The sequence below is a fragment of the Nematolebias whitei genome, chromosome 8 (genome assembly GCF_014905685.2).
Source record: "Nematolebias whitei isolate Nwh7 chromosome 8, NemWhi1, whole genome shotgun sequence".
NCBI lineage: Eukaryota > Metazoa > Chordata > Actinopteri > Cyprinodontiformes > Rivulidae > Nematolebias > Nematolebias whitei.
The window spans coordinates 32760265-32780768 of NC_056505.1; the positions used below are offsets into that span (position 1 = coordinate 32760265).

General features: G+C 41.2%; 1 protein-coding gene and 1 non-coding gene across 2 annotated transcripts; both read left to right on the plus strand.

Moving 5' to 3' along the window:
* Positions 1 to 6928: 6928 nt before the first annotated feature.
* Positions 6929 to 6999, plus strand: trnag-ccc. The gene has a single exon. It is a non-coding gene; the product is annotated as a tRNA-Gly (tRNA).
* A 311-nt stretch (positions 7000 to 7310) lies between these two features.
* LOC119414086 (nucleolysin TIA-1) lies at positions 7311 to 17212 on the plus strand. Its single transcript, XM_037681209.1, has 12 exons — positions 7311 to 7543; positions 8261 to 8357; positions 8481 to 8579; positions 9246 to 9300; positions 9406 to 9493; positions 9842 to 9917; positions 10073 to 10181; positions 10265 to 10360; positions 12464 to 12548; positions 12758 to 12896; positions 13769 to 13920; positions 15872 to 17212. Exons 1-12 carry the CDS (start codon positions 7518 to 7520, stop codon positions 16008 to 16010), a joined length of 1161 nt encoding a protein of 386 aa, XP_037537137.1. The 5' UTR covers positions 7311 to 7517; the 3' UTR covers positions 16011 to 17212.
* Positions 17213 to 20504: the final 3292 nt, after the last annotated feature.

The window sequence follows — 20504 nt, forward strand, 5'->3', positions numbered from 1 at the left end:
GACCTCCTTTGTACAATGTTTTTGTGTAGACACAAATCTCCTGTTTTCATTTTGAAGGTTTCCCAAAGAACAAGATGTGAGGAAGAGGAGGAAGTATCTTTGAGGAGGATTCATCAGAGCAGTGAGGATTTTAAACTGGAGGATTTTGATCAAACTGATCAGACTGTCTGTCTGAGAGATGGTGTGGTACCATCGGTTCACCTTCAAAGAGTAGGAGCATCATTATAAGTTCATTAGAGTTCATAAATTTACATATTTTATTGTCAGTCACAAGGTGAGACACCTCCATGTGTTTATATGAACAGGTAACTAGAGACTAAAGTTCATATTCATGATGCTTTTTCATTTCAGCTTGAAAACTGCAAGACTACAGGAACTCAACAAAAGCTGGAGCTGCTCTGTCTGTGGCCTCTCAGGAACGTGCACGTCACACACACAACCTCAGGAACGTGCACGTCACACACACAACCTTGGCCTCATGATGTGACTATTTCTATTTTAAACTTTTATTTTTTCATTTAGCCTTTATTTATACAGGTAGTCTCACTGAGTCAAGAGAAGTCATTTTAAAGAGAGACCTGTTTAGGAGCAGATGGTGGGGGTTGAGTGCCTTGCTCAGGTGACCAGGGTGGGGCCAATGAGGGTGGAGGCAGGTGTGGGTGTTTCACCTTTTCCACCTCATTTTGATGTTGACGGTACCGGGAGTTGAACCTGCGACTTTCCCATCACAGGCCACTCCCCCACATAATATCATATCATAATGATCATATTAAAATCTCACTGGTTTCCTTCCAGATGTGTTAAACAGCTGCTGGTCCCCCTGATGTTTACAGGTGTCTGTGGTCAGTGGATGAAAAGCCTGGCATGAACAAGATGATGCTGGAGATCATCATTTGACGAGAGCTCCCACCTTCTAACTGTGAAGAACAGCAGCAGCTCAGTGATTCCCTCAAGGCTCAGTGAAGGTGCTGAGAGCTGCAGAGAGGCTGATCCATGGAGCTTCAACACAGCAACCTCCAAACATGTCCACCCTCACACACATCGTCCATGAAGACACTGGACCAGAGCACAAGATAATAAGACACTGATAACAACAACAACAATACACATTCACAAATGATTCATACAATTTTTTATTGTTTGTTTGTTTTACAATTGAAAAACAGTTTGTTATCCACTGTTGTCATCACTCTTTGTTAAAATCCAGGTCTCTCTTGTAAATGAGTCCTATTGGCTCAATGGAACTAACCTGTATCAATAAAGGTTGAATGAATATATAGATATACATAATGATTTATTCAACCTTTTATTTATACAGGTTGGCTTCATTGAGCCACAAGGACTCATTTACAAGAGACCTGCTCCAGATGGAACAGTAAACAATGGCAATATATATATATATATATATATATACAAATACTTCATTGCTCCTGTCAAACAGGTTACACTGAGTGGATCGGTCGACCGTTACAAGATGGCGGCCCTACAGCTCGTCAGCGCCAATAGACGATAGCGGTCAATGCTGTATCTAGTCATATATAATATCTATGTGCAGAGATACCTACTTGGCCGACATCTGTCTTCTTCTTCGCGTGTTCAAGAACCGCCCATTTCTTGGTTCTTCTTCGACTGTGGAGGACGACTCAACCGAGTGGTGCGTTTCAAGAAGGGGTCTCTGCAGGCAAATTCGGAAGGCGTATCTGGGCGCTCATATCTGATTGGACTATAGGAAAGTGGGCGTATCTGGGCGGTCATATCTGATTGGACGATAGGAAATGGGCGTTTCTGGCCGGCCGGATCTGATTGGACGATAGAAAAATGGGCGTGTCTAGACGGCCACATCTGATTCGACGATAGAAAAATGGGCGTGTCCGGACGGCCACATCTGATTGGACGATAGAAAAAAAAAGGCTGAACGATAGAAAAAAAAAGGCTGAACGATAAAATGCCGTAACCACAGACACATGATGTCTAAAAACAAGGCGTTATTGGCAGATTGTGTTAACCACAGGCATATTATGTCTATGGTGTTAACCGGTTCGACATTAGCGGCGTCTCGGTTCGACATTGCTCCAGTATACTGCCGCGGCGTCTCCATAACTTCTTTTTTCGACTCTCTTAACACAGAACTTCCGGTTACATTTCAAAATAACAGCAACATAACTGGGTAGTGGGGAGAGCTAAATGTTAGGTTTTTTTTTAATACCTAGCCATAACATTAAAAAAACAAATTCCATTTTGGTTATTGAAAAATGTGAACAAAGTTACAATCGATTCATAAAGAAAGAAAAATATTAATGATACTTAAACTGGCCTTGGGACAAAGGAGGTTTCCTTTAACTTCACATTGTCTTGTTCAACCTGCAGTCACTGCAGATGAGTGATTGTCAGTTTCTGTAAGATTTCTGCAACTGGAGCAGGTATTTCTGTTTACTGGTTAACTTCCTCAGCTGTCTCACATTTTAAAGGTCAACCCTACTCCATGTTTCAGTAGAAAACCAGCACATTTAGGAGTCAGTACATAACCAGACTTTTGGCCCTCACACCTCATGCTGCATGATGAGATCAGATTTATCCATATTTTAGAAATTACATTTAGCTTAGTCGACAAAACAATACAAATGAAGACTGTCTGTCTTAAAAAAACCTCTTGGTTTTGCAGTAAGCAGCCTGATTTCAAACTGACATCTTGGCCAAAGGTAAAATAAAAATCTTTGTGTTCTCAGAAAAGTTGTTTCAGGACCTCCAATAAACTTATGTACACATCAAAGCACACAAGACAGATTCAGGAATTCTCTTTGTTTTCCAGATTTCACATTTGTTATTACCTTAAAACATACTCAGACAACATTTGATGCATCATTGAATTTTTTTTATTGTGTTTATTGGGACATCCATTTTTAGAAGTCATCGTAGCATCTGTTGGAAACACAGAACACAGTACAGTTAGAGTGTTGCTAGTTGTTACTTAATCCTGGATTGGATTTTAAAGTTAATTTTGATATTTTTTTCACAAGAAAAAAAAAGTTGATTTCCTAAAGTTTAACTATAAATGAAGGAATTTGTGCATTCAGGTAATTGAAAATTAAGTAATTTCTCTAACATCCAACCCATTTTAGCCACTGAGCCATACCAAACACCCATAATCTATTCTTGAATGAATTATTGACTATTATTGACAAATTGCAGACTTTTTATTGAATAAGCTATTACTCATTATTGAGTAATGGAAGTCAACATCAGATGTTGGTCAACATTGTTGGGCAACATCTTGGGGTCTTCTAGAGTCAGTCTGAAGTGAGAGTGGTCCCTGACATGGCAGAAAGACATAGATATAATTAACAGCTTTTATTTATGTATTTTTCAGCTAATAACAACTTTTATTTATTTATTTTTTTCATATTTTTCAGTTATACACAGCTTTTAAATATTTATTTTTCAAGTATTAAGAACTTTTATTTTCAGCTTTTATTTTGAAAAGGAGCCGAGTGGAGGCTCACGTTACCTCAGTGCGTTACGACAACAACGAGAGAACGGTCGAAACTATCGTGACCTACAATAAACGTACTTCAATAAAATGCATAAGTGAAAACATAACATACTTTATAAGTACAATAAACCATATTTCTTTGTCAAATATCGCAAAGAAACGTTACCTCATCAATAATCCTCGTGACTTTGAGGGTTACCCACAGCCAATCAGTGTTCGCAGCCGACAAACGCCTATTCGCCAGAAACGCCCACTTTTGGTCTGCAGAGACCCCCTTCTCGTGCGTTTGCGCCACCCATAGATATCTATGGCGCCACCTACTGGACATCAACGTGAACAGCAGCAGAAAAGTCCCAAAGGTGCAGGATTAGGATTGCAAAGTATCGACTGACTATCCGGAAAAACATGAGTGGTGAAGAGGTGAAGCAGCTAGTCAAGGCAGGATGGATGATGGGAATGCATCTGACAGGAAAAAGACCAAAGAGATGTCCTCAGTTACATGGAAGTACTATATAAGTGAGGACAGAGATGAGGATGACTCGCTGTGGAGACTCCTGAAGAGGGAACAGCCAGAAGAAGATTTATTAACTTCCTATTTTCTTTATAGGTTCGTATCTTAGAATAACTTTATCTTGTTAGAAAACTTTTGCTAAATACACTGAAACAAACCAGGCTGGAACCTGTTTTCGCTGGTTTTTATTTCGTAAAAAGGCTCCCTCTCTATCACAAAAGTGTCAAATCACTTTCAATTTATGTAGACAGTAAAGCAAGCAAAAGAGTACACAGAACCCAGTTCAGGATAAGTTTAAACGATAAGCATCCCAATGCATAATCAATAATCCACATAGAAAAAACTAACAAGGTTAAGTGAGGTCCTCTGGACGGTTTCTTCTTTACTGAAATGTTTAGTCTTTTATCCAAATGACTTTTTCAGTCTGAACAGGCGCAGAAAACTCAGTCTTATAAATAGCACCTTCTCATAGTGGATCAACCATTTGCTGGTGGCAGCCAAAACTAATTCAATTCAATTGAAAATACTTTATTAATCCCAAAGGTAAATGTTGTTGTAGCTCATCCTGGTTTCATTAAGAGTTGTTATACTGTACATGCTGATGGCTGTGGGTAGGAAGGATCTGCAGCAGTCCGTACCACAGTGGATCTGAAGAAACTGGCTGCAGATGCCAATCCCCACCTGGACCCAGTGCAGCAGGCCTCTTGGTCCTCCTGGGCAGCAGGACCACCTGCATCTTGGGCAGAACTCCTCCCCGAACGATGGTCACTTCTTTCAGCAGCTTGTTGAGCTCCTCATTGTTGCAAACAACCAGCTGCAGGTGTCGGGGGATGATCCTGGTCTTTCTGTTATCATGAGCCGCAAGTCCTGCCAGCTCCAGGATCTCGGCAGTCACTTGAACACCTCTGCCAGGTAGACGGAAATGCATCCATGGCGCCTCCTTTACAACTCATTTGGGATTTGGGGCTGTATTTGAGGTAATATTTGAGCTTTGAGATGTTAATCAGCTGCTCCCGGTTGTGTGATTCAGTGCAGCGGCTGAATCACAGAGCTGCTGAATGAACGTCCATTTGGGTGATAGATCGCTGGCAGTAGTCCATCTGATGCTTAACTGAACTTTTTACCTCTTTCAAGGCCAGTCAGCGCACGGTCAAATGACCATATGTGGCTAGTGATTGTATGACAAGCCAAGTTACCATATATTGGATCGTCAGCTGTGTGCGTCCGCTGACGCAATCAAAAGCCTGACACCGACCCAGCCCGCATATTAAGCGCATTATTATGGACCGGCCCGGTTCGAATCCGGGTAGGGTGGGGCCGGGCTCCGGGTTTGGATTAGAAATAACAGCTCTACACACAATTGGCTGATTTATGGATAAGCCGCATGATCGGCATGACATTTTTATTTAAAATAAATTATTTTAAATTATTTAGCACCTGCTGCACCTTTGTGCAGCCTAGAGCTGCAGAAAAAGCTTTCTCCTGAAATATGTGCTGCACTTACTGCTGCAGGATAGACTTCCTGCTGCAGCTGATCAGCTGTTCACCATGCAGAGCTAAGAAGTGGGCAGGGCCAAGAGCGCTTGCAGGTGGCAAAGAGCAGAGGAGGCAAGGAGCTGAGATCATGACATTATGTGCTCTTTTATAGCATTTAGAAATATTGTTTAGAACTTTCAAGAGTGTGGGAAGGGTTTAAAATGCATGTTCACTGACCAGTCCAGCCTGTCATCCAGTTGTATGCCCAGATATTTGTAGGTCATGACCACCTCCACATCGACCTCCTCTACTGAGACTGGCTTCGGGTTGGCCCAGACCTTCTGAGTCCACTACCATTTCCTTTGATTTAGTGATGTTCAGCTGTAGATGGTTGGATTTGCACCACACTACAAAGTCCTCAACCAGGGTCCTGTACTCCTCCTCTTGTCCATCACACACCCAACGATCCCAGCGTCATGTGAGTACTTCTGTATGTGGCAAGACTCCAAGTTTTATTTGAAGTCAGATGTGTAGAGAGTGAACAGAACAGGAGAGAGCACGGTCCCCTGTGGTGCTCCTGTGCTGCTAACCACTGTGATGCAGTCCCTGATCCTGATGTGTTGTGGTCTCTCAGTGAGACAGTTTGTAATCCAGGTGACCAGATGTGTGTCCACTTCCATCTCCTGAAGTTGTCTCTCAGTAGCAGGGGCCCTGTGTGTAAGGTAGAGAGTAGCATCATCCACCCCCACCTTCTCCCGGTATGCGAACTGTAGATGGACCTCAGCATGTCGAATGTGAGGTCTGAGGAGTTTCAGCAGCAGTCGCTCCAGGGTCTTCATGTCAAGGCGATGTGGTGACCACATGACGCTGGTGGAGCTGAGGGTGGGGGACGATCTGCCAGTAGTGGGGGTGATGAGGTGAAAACTGCTGCTGGAAGAGAGGGGGATGGTTGCACAATAACACTAAACACTAATACTAATACTTGCAATAACAGCATTGTAAGAGGGTGATAGCTGGACACGGAGACCCCCGCTCCGGTTTAACGATGGACGGGTTCTCTTCACAAAGATGGCCTCCTTTACTCCTCTCTCAAACCAGGTTGGTTTGCAAGTATCACCCAGCCCTCTGTCAATAACAAGCGGCCATCAGGGCACTAACGATCAATTTTTAGGGCACTAACGATCCATTGTTAGGATGATGGTCCTCCTTTTACATGTGAACAGCTAGTTTTGTCTGCCACCAGCAAACTGGATGATCCACTATGAGAAGGTGCTATTTATAAGACTGACTTTGTTGCAGCTCCTCAGACTGAAGAAGTCTTTTGGATAAAAGACGAAACGTTTCAACAAGAAAAATCCGTCCAGAAGACCTAGCTTAACCCTAGTAGCTTTACTATAAAACAATGTTTAAAACTATCTTTTAAAATTAATACTTGATTCCCTGTAACTACAGCGCCGCTGGTGTAGTGGTATCATGCAAGATTCCCATTCTTGCGACCCGGGTTCGATTCCCGGGCGGCGCACGTTTTTTTTTTTTTTTTAAAACTCGATTTGATTATCTTTGGACAAAACTTACCGCATTAACGCTTCATGATTTGTATAAAAGTTACTAAAATAGCATTATAAAATAAATTTAAAACACCCACTATTTTAAACAATGTGCGTTTGCGCACTTGTTTAAATAATAAAAAATAGGCTAATGGAAAATATTTGACACGCTGAGTGAACAGACATTGTACTTGAGTGTAACTTGTGATAAATAGATGTGTGTCTGTATGTTGTAGAGAGAGAAATAGTGGTTGGTGTCAGCACGCTGCTGCCAGTTTAACGCTGCTGCTGACGCCGCTCCTCCGCCATCTTCAACTTCCTATTGTTTGCATCAGACAGAGAGAGGCTCTGCGCCGTGTGCGAGACCAGGATCCGTCGCGGGTTTATTAATAATCTGTAGATACAATTCTTACATCCGCGGCCGCTCAAGTTTAGTCACTTTGTATGTCATTGGACTAAAGACCTCTCAGGACTCCACCGCTTAATCTTCACGATGGACGACGAACAGCCCAGAACCTTGTGAGTAACTGCGGCCCTGTCTATGTCCAGGAATGCGTAGGCTCCGTCTACTTGCTGTGCTGTTCCCAAATGTTTCCACGTTGTTGTTTCAAAAAGCCTTTTCACATCGTCTCTCAGTGTAATTTATTTAGTAATTTTGCTATTCTAAAACATCAGTGACCTTTGTGAACGTCATGAGGAGTTTTTATTAACAGCAATTTGTTGTTCTTGACGTAAAAATAAAACCGTTTTACTCGCACGGAATTGAAACTGTTAGCTTGTAGCCGTTAGCATTCCTGTTGTAATTAGCCCACCGTTTCCTCTTAATGTCCACCGTTTTCGTGACCATATAACTATATATACACATCAGTGGTGGTGTTTTAGCACCATCGGGGAAACATAATCCAGACTGAAACGGACTCTGTGTGATTTGTGATTTCGAAAGTGTCATTTGGTGCTAACACTCGAGCCGAGGCCTGTTTGGACCGACCAAGCTAGCAGCGCAGCCACGTCAACGCTCGGACAGACCGTCCGGGACACGTCCTGTGAGGGGGCGACCGTCCTTTAGTTTCTCCTGAAAACCATCGAACATGGCTCTGTATTGTTCAGTCTTCTTTATGAATTTCTGTTTTATTTTGTTGAATGTATTTATTGATGTAGCTCTTGCTAGCCCAGCGTGCTAGCCTTTGTTTGCATGTTACTTCCTGTTTAACACAGCCTGTCTCCTGTTGCCTGCAGATATGTGGGAAATCTGTCCAGGGATGTCACCGAGCCCCTCATTCTACAGGTCTTCACACAGATAGGACCCTGTAAAAGCTGTAAAATGATAAACGATGTGAGTGTTGCTGCTTCTGATTTTGTACAATGATCAGGTTTGACATGGCAGTCATTAGTAGGTGGTTCTAGACCTCAGCAGTGATTGAACGACTTCACATCAGTGTCTGTTTCTCCCTGACAGACGGCTGGGAATGATCCATATTGCTTTGTGGAGTTCTACGACCACAGACACGCTGCTGCCTCACTGGCTGCCATGAATGGAAGGAAAATATTGGGTAAGGTAAGCTATCGTATCTACAGGGTGAGTGGGGACGGGTGGGCGGGTTGTGGAGATGGAAAACTTTGCTTGTGCTTTCTAACAACTGACTGGCACACTTACAAGGTTCTTTCTAATAGTCTGATTTAATTAAAAATAGTCTGATTTAATAAAAAAAATACAGAGGGAAGCAGCCAAGTTGCCAGCCTTGTTCACGAGATATTCTCTTAAACTGGTCTGGATATTTATATAATTCTTAGCTATGAGGTTTGAGAAAAGAAATAAATATAAAGGAACAATGAAGTAAACCATTAGGATTTTATTTTGCAACATTAAAAAAAAACTGATTAAAAGTACAATATAGTGTTACAGGTTAGCATAATTATGATTTCAGTGCAGTTAATTTGAAATCTTTCATTATATAACTTTTCAACCACTTTTTACTCTTAGAAGATCCATTAAGATAACTAATGATGTAAGATCTCATTCAACGTTTTGTCTTCCCTTTTAACATATAAACAGTGAGTTGAGTTTGAAAGCACCACATAAGAATATGTATAAATATTCTATTTTTTTTTATCTTTTTATTAGTATTTTTAGATTTATCTTTAAATTGATCAATCATATAGTGGAGGATTTATTTACTGATATAAACATACCCCACCTGGCCTGTTTTTTTCTTGTCTGCAGGAGGTCAAAGTCAACTGGGCAACGACACCATCAAGCCAGAAAAAAGACACAAGTAGTAAGTGCAAGCACCTGAGTAGGAGTGCATATTTTTGTGCTAATGCATAAAAAATGTTGACGAATTGAAATGATTGACAGAGCTACATATTTATCCCCACTGTAGATCATTTTCATGTGTTTGTTGGCGACCTCAGTCCAGAAATAACCACAGAAGATGTCAAAGCTGCCTTTGCTCCATTTGGGAGGATATCGTAAGTGTTGACACAGAAACTGATGAACAGATTTAAAAAAAATAATAAATAAAATTTAATCTTAAGATCCTAGTCTGTTCTGATATGAGAAAGTAATGCAATAACCATGCAAACCTGATCGGTTACTTGTTAGTCTTAAAAATATTGAACAATAAAGAAAATGAGCACAGAACATGCACTTATGAAAATGTATGCAAGTACAGTTGATGAACTAAGATGGACAATGTAGGTAGTTGCGTTGTATTTTTTCGATTTGTGTTTAAAAAGAAATTGATTAAATGTTATTTCCCACTTTATACAGCAGTTCTTATTTTGCTGAAGTTAATGGTGTTTTTTTGTTTTTTACAGAGATGCTCGTGTTGTGAAAGATATGGCTACAGGGAAATCTAAAGGCTATGGCTTCGTGTCTTTCTTCAATAAATGGGTAATCAGCCATCCTGTTAATGCTGAAAAGGGTTTGGATCTTACAAACAACGTTGCTCTTTTCATGAAACCTCTAAAGTTTGGGTTTTGTAACAGATTACTCGGTGGCTCGTTTGTCGTTGGGCTGCTGTTAACAAGGCTCCTCTTTCGTTTCAGGATGCAGAGAATGCCATTCAGCACATGGGGGGGCAGTGGTTAGGTGGCAGACAGATTCGAACTAACTGGGCCACAAGGAAGCCTCCCGCCCCGAAGACCACCTATGAAAGTGCGCTGAGACAGTTGTCGACGTAGTTTTCTTTGTGCGTTGAGTGAACATTTTAACAGCAGAGCCGTTTGTTTTCCTCGCAGCTAACTCCAAGCATCTGTCGTTTGAAGAAGTAATGAGTCAGTCCAGCCCCAGTAACTGCACTGTGTATTGTGGAGGAGTGAGCACGGGACTCACAGGTACTTTAATACTTTGAAACATCACTGTTATTTTTAACACCACTTCGATGTGCAAACTTTTTAAAATCTATTGCCTTTTCCAGACATCAGTCAGTTTTTGCTCTTTTTAAAAAAAATTAAAACTTAAATACGGACTGTAAAGCTGTTGTTTAGATTGTTTTAATCACCCAACCGTTTCCCTGCATCAAGAAATGCATTATGTACATTACAAAACACATTAGCATGTTCAATATGGACTTTTAGGGCCGTAAAATGTGAATCTCAGTTTTTATTAGTGGGAACTGAGATTATGATTCTCTCAATTATTTTCATTTGTCTTTAAACTCGCTATCAAGTAACAAAAATGAGTCCTGTCTAACTGGAGCATTCAAAAACTAAACAAGTTATACATCACCTAAAAATACTTTATTTTACTCTTTCTAAATTGAAACAAATACATTTTCTTGAATAAAAACACTACAGCAGGTAAAGCTTGCATCACGGTGAGATTTCAGGAAGGACTAAACTTGCTCCACAGATGCAGACATGTTTGCTGCCCATCACAGATGAAGTTAAAGATTGTTCCTTGTTGTCCTTCAGTAAGTCTGAGCTGTTTTAAAACATCTCTAACAGATAATGACTCTTGGTATCCCATTGACAAATACTTCAACATGAGGGGAAAGCACATGTAACAGATGTGTTGTGGTTGTCGCTACACAGATTTTCTGCTTTTGTTCTTAATTTTTCCACGTTACATTTACCTCTTCAGCTCAGCTGTTTAGTGTGTTAACGCTACGGCAGCATCAAGACGTGTCTTACATCACATCAATATGAATGTGGTAGATGGAGAAAAAATTGGATGACTGATCATTGAATCAGTATTTTTATACTTTGTGTCTGACTGGTACAGTGTCTGAGATTGTTGTTAAGTGCGTAAATATGTAGGACAAAGAAGTAGTAACTGAAAGACAAAAAAATCCACATGAAATATGAACGGCCTTTTATTCAAATTGAGAACACGTGGAAGAAAAGAGAGAGATTTTTTTTTCCCACATCCTTGAATCCATTAAACTAAACCTCAGATCAGAAGTAATAGATTATTTAACAATCCTCTCTCTTTTCAAATTGCCCTAAACATAAATAAAGTAGCATCTCTTGTCCTAGTTATCACACTCATGCCTTCAAAAAACTGAATGAGGGATAAGAGGTCTGAGGTATCTTCAGGAATTAATTTTTACCTTTTTCAGAAAGTAGTTAAGTGTAGAAAAAACCTGTTGTAATCCTAAAGCGCTGTTTAAGATGAACGTTGTTGTTCATGGTTGCAGAGTTGGTGTCCAGTGTTCTGCCTGAGCCGCTCCTCCTGCGTTGTAGTTGTTCCCTCCTCTGCTTGCTGATACATTCTCAGTGCTCTCTTACACATTTTGAGGACTTCTTGGCCTTTTTTCCCCAACATGGACCTTCAGTCTTAAAGTAACACTTATTTTATCTAAAGTTCTCTTAAAACCAAAACCATGCATGTTAGTTTGCCTTCAGGCCCAGGCCTCCTTCGCAAAAGAGACCTGTGATCTCAATGGGATTTGCCTGGTTAAAAAAAAAGGTTAATAAAATAAAACACTTTTCTTCACAGTTGATGTTTATAAAGAACTATTGTTTAGAGCCACCTTTTGAGTGTGGAGCACAAAGTGCATAAAGATCACATAAACTACTGGTACATGGAGAGAAATTTAAAGAGGTTCTTCTGGATCTAAAAGCAGGACCAGATGCTGTCGATCACAGCATCCGCCTGCATTTTGTTTGTTTTTCTGACAAATATGAAATCCTCTCTGGCTCAGTTGACTTGTGTACCACATAAATGAGTCCTTGGCCCACTTGTGTTCAGTATTTACACGTTTGTTTTGATCGGTTTTCTCTTGAATCATTTGTTTTGATCAGTTTTCTCTTGAATCGTGTCATTTTGTTAATAGCCTTCAGGAGTCTGAACACTTAAGCTCTGTGGTGTGAAAATCTCAAGTTTTACTAAGAGACTTGTACCCAGCAATGTTTTCTTCCTAGTGATTGGGATGGTTTAACAAGACATGAGAAAACAAACAGTAACTACATCTCCCTTTTTTCTGTTTCTTTCAGAGCAACTGATGAGACAAACCTTCTCTCCTTTTGGACAAATCATGGAAGTCAGAGTTTTTCCAGACAAAGGCTATTCATTTGTGAGGTATGTGGAACTGCTTCTTCTTTCAGGAAGTTCATTTTATGATGCTGGCACTAAACATTAGTAGTTTATAAGAACAGGTTTGTCTGGTTTTTGCTGCAGCTCTGATAGAACATTTCTACAAAGCATCCACATTTTTAACATGTTTTTTTATGAGCAGACCATTCAGGCATATGTTTATTTCCAACGCGTTTCCCTCTGATTGTGTCCAGGTTTAACTCCCACGAGTCGGCAGCCCATGCCATTGTGTCCGTGAATGGCTCTTCAATAGAGGGACACGTAGTCAAGTGCTACTGGGGCAAAGAGACACCGGACATGATGAACCCCATGCAGCAGATGTCTGTCCCTCAGGTAAGGGAGCCATCTAATACCTGCAGTGCCAAATCCAAAATATGCTCATTTTTATGAATATCATGTTAAAGGGGGGTATATGGCACGTTTATTGCAGTCCATTTTATTTAGATGGTCATGAGTGACATTTGTATAAATATGAATTAACATTTAAAGTTAAATGATTAAACATGTTCAGTGTTTCCCCTACCATTATACAAGCAGGGTGCCCTGCCCTGTCAACGGAACCGAGCGCCCCGCCCACCGAACTGACCCCCCCCCCCCCCTTTGTTTTTGAACAAAATGATTCAGTCAAATGTTTTGTTGAAGGACGGAGTGTATGGGCCATAAGAATGATCTTTTGCTGGTAATCTCAGTCGGCAACATTTTGAATGTGTGACATTATGGTATAGTTTAAAGGGCGGCTGTGGCTGAGTGGTTAGAGCAGTCGTCCTCCAATGCAAGAGTTGGGGGTTCGAAGCTGCCAGCAGTCACATGCCAAAGTGTCCCTGTGCAAGACACTGAACCCCTCATTGCCTCGATGTGTGTCCCATCAGTGTATGAAAGTGATAAAGCTCTGATTAGTCTCTTTAGATTTGTTCAATTAGCTTTGTAGAGCTCTAGTAGAGTGCTCTATGAATGGGTAAATGAGTCACAGATTGTGTTGTAAAGCGCTTTGAGTGTCTTGATAAGAAAGAAAGGCGCTATACAAGTACAGTCCATTTAGTCTCCACACTTCATCGCCTCATTTTCAAGGTCATGGTCACAAATCAAGGACATTTGTTATACAAGGGCTTTGTTTGTTCGGGCCTTTGCTGCAGATTGCAGTATAATAGTTTGTTGACGGGCGTCTAACATGCTGTATGTGGTACTGTTTGTGTTTGACCCTGCAGCAAAGCAAGATCGGCTTTTCTGCTGCCCAGCCCTATGGCCAGTGGGGCCAGTGGTATGGCAATGGGCCCCAGATCAGCCAGTATGTCCCAAACGGGTGGCAGGTCCCCACCTATGGTGTCTACAGCCAGGCCTGGAACCAGCAGGGCTTTAAGTAAGTAACATGATGTGCACAGGGCTCCTCTTCACCACCTTCTCCTACTCCATCACCACCAGATTGACCCCTTCATGACCAGGGGAGCAAGAGCCAGCCACAGGAGGGAGCTCCCTCCTGCCCTCGCCAGACACCCACCTTCCTCAACTTTACGAGCTCAAGACACAAGCACACAACAACTTGAACTGAAAGCTTCAGAGTTTTATTACTGCTTACCATGGACAGCATCTCTTATTATTTCAAGATGTTTGTTACAGACTGCTTCTTTGTTGCTTCATCCACACACACCCCAAATTAACGATCTAAAGAGTTCACATTTTTAAATTGAGAAGCTAAATTTTGAATTTCAAAAGTTCAATCGATTTACAATTGACAAACTAAGTGCTTGAAGTTTTCTTCCCACCCAGTCCTCACATTATGATGATGAACAAATTTGTTGCTGCATAAAAATGATCCACGCAGTTAAAACTGACCTTCAGTGTCGTCGGGTTATTTATGCTCATTCTTGTCGTTGGGCTTTATATAAATTTCGTTTTGATTTCCTTGACTTCTTTTTCTTGATTTGATTTCTACATGAATGTAAGTTTGGCGTATCGGGTATCACTTTATGGTTTTAGACAGCTTCTGGACACTGTGTGCTTTCAAGGGTAATAAAGGAGAGGACTTATGACCCTGAATGTCTAATGTTAACCGTGATCAATTTTATGTTTCAATACAAACCTACAGGTTGGAAATGAAAGCAGTTTATAATTGAACTATTCCAAAGAGGGACTAGGCCTGTCTACACTTTAAAACCTTATCCTGAATAAGCTGTCAAATCCCCATGCTGAGCTTACAGTTTATTTCTATTTCTATTAATGTTAAAGCATTTAAAATGCAAAATGTAAATTAAAGTACTGTTCAAAAGTTTACATTCGTTTGCACTTTGCTTCCAAGGAGTCAGACTTGCAGTCTTTAAAGTGGTTTTCACTGACACTGAGACGTCAAAAGAAAATCTGTCCTTGGGGAACATGTCCCTCCTTTTCAGTCCACTTGTCTTACCTGACCATGACTGCGTGCTGTGCAGTGTGGGCTTCAAATCGGCGTGGACAAGTCGGGTCCAAACAAAACATCAGCTGAAACAAAGACCTGAGGGGCATCATCCTTCAGCAGATCATGTACTGTTTGCCAGGTTTCATTAAGAGCTCTTTGAGAACCACCTTAGTGATAAAATACTGCTCATTTCTCTTTCAAACTTGGTTCAATCCATGAAAAAACGCCAAAGAAATGTGAGTAAATTGTGTTTTTTGTGACTCACAAAGAGCCTAAAGTTTATACAAAGTTTCCCTGTTGTATCAAATGCCTCATTTAAAAAAAAAAAAAACATGCTCTGATTATGGTCAGGTACTGGATGGAAACAGCCAAAGTCCAAAAAACTTAAACCCCTTCAGAAAGCTGCAGGAAATATAACTTCTTTGTGCCATTTTCTATGATTGCAGCAAAGTCTGTCTCCTTGGAAACGAAAGAAAAATGTGACTCGGCTTAAGACTTTTGCACAGTACTGTAGGTCATATTTTATTCCCCGTGCTGTGTGGTCAGATGTAGGAGAGGTAAGAACGTGGCTCATTTGTAGTTTGGTAAGAACGGATTTGTTTCAAGAAGGATGAGCTGGGAAGGTGACAGAACGGAGGCTTCAGCTTGCTGCTCCTACCCTGTATGCTTTTGTCTGCTTGCCCTCCCTTTGTTTAATCAAATGACTCCTTTTGATTTCTTTAAAGAACTTTATTTTCTGTAACCCTGTTATTTTTTCCTAGCTTCATTTTTTACCCAGCTTCCTCACTGTCACATTCTCCTTAATCTAGTCTGTTCAAGTTCTAGTAACTCCTGTTAAAAAGCCTTTGGCCGCCTTTCGCCTCGTCTCTTCTAACCTGCTGGCATTTTGTCTTTCTCTCTTTTACCTCATCTTTTGCAGTCACTTACCGGCCAGTGCTGGGTGGACTGGCATGAGCGCCATCAGTAACGGTGGGGTTATGGAGCCTACACAGGGATTGAATGGAAGTATGCTAGCCAACCAGCCCGGTATGGGAGCTACAGGATACCCCACGCACTGATAAGTGGCCAGGGTGGGAGATATGTCAGGAAACGCTGGCCTGCGGGCTCTGTTAAATACCGCCTCAGTTTGTGGCAGGACTAAGACTTTTTTTCCAGGATGTGGAACCTTATGAGAAGGTTGACATCTGTGAAATGTAAATGGAATTTCATGTGGGCTTGAGAAAACGGGAGCCATGGAGCAGTGATTTGACCCACACAGGTATCTACGCCCCTTTTTGGTAGGAAGACTGGCTATGACCCAGGGTTCTTGCTGTTTTTAAGTTAACTGTAAATGAGTATAAAACTGTAAAGGAGAAACTTTTGGATTATTTTTTTTTTCTGGGTTTTACGATTTGCTTCCATTTCCATGTCTTTCCTCTCCAACAACCACTGAGAGGGTCTGTTTTTTTTTTTTTTTAAGAACCGAGTAAGTTGTGAGCTCTTAATTATTTGAGAAATGGAAATGTTGTTTCCCCCTTATAATTTTCTTAAATTTGTTTTGAAATAAAACTAATTGCAGGGATTGTTACCACTGCTGTTTTCTCTGTAATGGCAGATAAATATTGCACAAATTTTTCTCTTTTACTCGCCAGACAAATTTGGCTACCGGGAGTGTTTCCTTTTAGCATTCCATCTCTCCTTCATGTCTTCTCGACAGCCTCAAACCTTGTTCGTCACATGTAAATAACCATCCATTCATCCCTTCATTTGAAACGATGTAAGTAAAATGCTACTGTTAACTGTGGGTGCTTGCTTCGAGTTTTGTTTGGATAATTTAACAGTTAACTCTGACATTGTACGTAGCAGAGTGACAACCGTGACACTGGTACAGTGGACACACAAATCTTCCTTGCAGGGAAAGTACAGCATTGCCATGCAGTGCATATTTAAATTCAACACAATTTAAATGGTAACGGGTGGATATGTATGTTTGAAACCAATTTTTTTTAAATTCTCTATTGAAACCAGTGATTTTATATCAAACATCGGAGTGGATTCAACCTTTCCACTTGCTCTTTTTGCCAGTGAAATGGGGAGGCCTACATTGTAACTGTTGCCTTATAGAGCTGGTTTCTTTTAGCTGATAAAATCCTCTTTATAATTAGGCAGTGCCTACGGACATTTTCAACCCCTTTTTGTTGAGAAAGGTGTTAGCCCTGTGACCTGATGACTCTGCTACTGTAATCAATGTTTTCTTGCTTTGTTCAATTAAAATGCTAATGCACAAATACCATCATGTGTTTTTTCCTCCCTCTTTCAAAGTTTTATCAAACAAAATGCATCATTCATTATTGTCTTGGAAGTTACAGTAAAGAGCAATGACTGATTCTTTTTCTTTCGGCTGCTCCCTGTATCTGGGGCCGCTACAGTGAACTAACTCTCATCAAGACTTGGCAATTGCTTTAACGCTGGATAAGAGATAAGAGCGCTGTGGGTGGGGGTCACCTTTCCCACCCACATTTGATGTTGGTTCAGGGATTTGGACTATTGACCTTTTGATCACAGGCTTGCCTTCTCTAACCTCTGTTCCACCACTCCCCCACTGAGAGTGATCATAAACAAAATAGAAATTGCAGTTCCTGTGATAATGCAGCGTGGATGATTTTACTGAAAGATGAAAAAGATCATTGAAATTCACCAATAGCTGAAAAGTAGACAAAACTAAAAAGGAGCACAAGAGCTGAATCTGATCAAAAAGTATTTTTGAAAAGCTGAAAGGACCCCCACCCCCCGAAATTAGTAAAAAGAAGCTTAACGGCTAAAATTAGATGAAAATCAGCAGAGAAAAATATGAAAAGCTGAAATTATCTGAAGGAGGATGAAAGCACAAAAACGGAAATAGAAAGAAACCGAAAAGAACATACAAAATTGAAACAAGCTGAAAAGTATAGCCAAAAAAAAAAAGCTGCATTTAGCAGAATTTCATTTTTTTAGCTGAAATTTTAAGCTGAAATGTAGCTGATGATCCCCCAAACCCTGATGGACAAACTATCCACATTAGGACTAAGCCCCATCCATTTGCAACTGGGTACAAGATTTCTTAACAAACAGACCACAGTTAGTGAGGATCCACAACTTCTCCTCCACATAACCCTCAGCACTGGCTCTCCTCAGGGATGTGTGTTGAGCCCCCTCCTGTTTACTCTGCTCACGTATGATTGTGCAGCTACCCATCCAGGCTGTCACATTGTAAAGTTTGCAGATGATACAGCGGTGGTGGGATGCATCACAAACAATGATGAGTCCAGCTACAGGCAAGAAGTGGAACACCTGGAGAGCTGGTGCAGGAAGAACAACCTTCACATCAATGTGAAGAAGACAAAGGAGATGATTGTGGACTTCAGAAGGAACAAAAACATCTACACCCCCCTGAACATAAGAGGATCTGCGGTGGAAGTGATCTCCAGCTACAAGTACTTGGGTGTACACATGAATGACAACCTCAGCTGGAGCAACAACACCACCAGCCTGATCAAGAAAGCTCATCAGAGACTCTACTTCCTCAGACGGCTGAGACGAGCTGGTTAGAGATTTATGAGTCTTAACAGCCTCAGGGTAGAAGCTGTTCCTCAGTCTAGTGGTTCTACACTTAATGCTCCTTAACCTCCTTCCTGAGGGGAGCGGGGCAAAAAGTGTGTGTGTGCTGGGTGAGTGGGGTCCTTCATGATGCAGGTGGCCCTCTTCCTGCATCTAGAGGTGTAGATGTCTGTGATGGTGGGGAGACTGATTCCGACAGATTTCTGTGCAGCCTTCACCACTCTCTGCAAAGCTTTTCTTTCTGCAGCTGTGCAGCCTCCATGCCACATGTTGATGCTGGAGCACAGGATGCTCTCCACTGCACACCTGTAGAAGGAGGTGAGGACTGAGCTTCCCAGACCAGAATAATCACTGTGAAAAAAATCACATCATGCTGCTGCTGATCTGTTTCAATGTTGCTGCTGATCTGTTTCGTGTTGCTGTCTTCATCTGCTCACACAGACTCATGTTCATGCTGCTGTTTGACATAATGTTTTTATGCTGTTAGTGCTTAGTGTATATTTAGTTGATGTTTGTCTTAGTTCATACCTTGGGTGTTATTACTGTTTTTCATTTACATTTTATTGTTGGATGTAACTGGGACCTTGTGTACATAATTTCACTCCACCACATGTACCACATGAGGTGCGAATGACAAATAATCTCTGACTCTGAAATTAGCCCCAAAAAATAGCTAAAAAGTGCTGAGGGAAGCAGAAACTGAAAAATACTGAAAAAGGCAGAAAAAATCAAGCTGAAATTGGCTAAAAAGTAGCCTAATGGTTGTAATTACCAGAAAGAAGCTAAAAAGAGCTTAAGAAGCATAAAGTTTAAAGAAATAAAAGCTGAAATGAGCAAAAAAAAAAAAGTGAAAAAGCTGAACCAGAACAAAAGCTGAAATGTGCAGTAAAAAGTTAGCAGCTAAAAGTGTTTGAAGGATGTGGAGAGCTCTGTGCAATTTTAATCAGAAAAATGTGGGCAAAGAAGCCAAATATATAAAAAAGTATAATAAAAACAAATGTTGCTGAACAAGTTACTGACGTGCATCCAGAAAGTCTTCACAGCGCTTCCCTTTTTCCACATTTTGTTGTTACAGCCTCGTTCCAAATGTATTAAATTAATATTTCCTCAAAATACTACACACAATAATACTCCATTATGACAACATGGAAAAATATTTTCTGAGATTTTTGTAAATTTATTAAAAATTAAAAACTAATAATCACATTTGCGTCAAGTATTCACAGCCTTTGTCATGAAGCTCCAAATGGAACTCCGATCCATTCTGCTTCCACTGATCATCTTTGAGATGTTTACAACTTTAATGGAGTCCACCTGTGGTCGGTTCGGTTGATTGGACTTGATTTGGAAAGGGACACACCTGTCTGTGTCTATAAGGTCCCACAGTTGACGGTGCACGTCAGAGCACAAACACCAAGCATGAAGTCAAAGGAATGGTCTGCAGACCTCTGAGACAGGATTGTGTTGAGGAACAAATCTGGGGAAGGATACAGAAACATTTCTGCTGCTTTGAAGGTCCCAGTGAGCCCAGTGGCCTCCATCATTCACAGATGGAAGAAGTTTGGAACCACCAGGACTCTTCCTAGAGCTGGCCGTCTAAGCTGAGCAATCGGGACAGAAGGGTCTTAGTCAAGGAAGTGACCAAGAACCTGATGGTCACTCTGTCAGAGCTCCAGAGTTCCTCTGTGGAGAGAGAACCTTCCAGAAGGACAACGTCTCTGCAGCAATCCACCAGTCAGGCTTGTATGGTAGGGTGGCCAGACGAAAGCCACTCCTTGATAAAAGGCACATGGCAGACCGTCTGGAGTTTACCAAGACTCCTGGAGGACTCTCAGAGCACGAGAAACAAACTCCTCTGCTCTGATGAGACGAAGATTAAAACTCTCTGGTGTGAATGTCAGGCGTCGTGTTTGGAGGAAACCAGGCACCGTTCTTCACCAGGCCAGCACCATCCCTACAGTGAAGCATGGTGGTGG

What these genes read in the sequence shown, in the direction of transcription:
- LOC119414086 (XM_037681209.1), top strand. Translation starts at nt 7,518, where the DNA reads ATGGACGACGAACAGCCCAGAACCTT. An exon ending in CCCGAAGACCACCTATGAAA is followed by an intron (nt 10,182 to 10,264) that starts GTGCGCTGAGAC and finishes TTTTCCTCGCAG; the next exon opens with CTAACTCCAAGCATCTGTCG. An exon ending in AAAGGCTATTCATTTGTGAG is followed by an intron (nt 12,549 to 12,757) that starts GTATGTGGAACT and finishes GATTGTGTCCAG; the next exon opens with GTTTAACTCCCACGAGTCGG.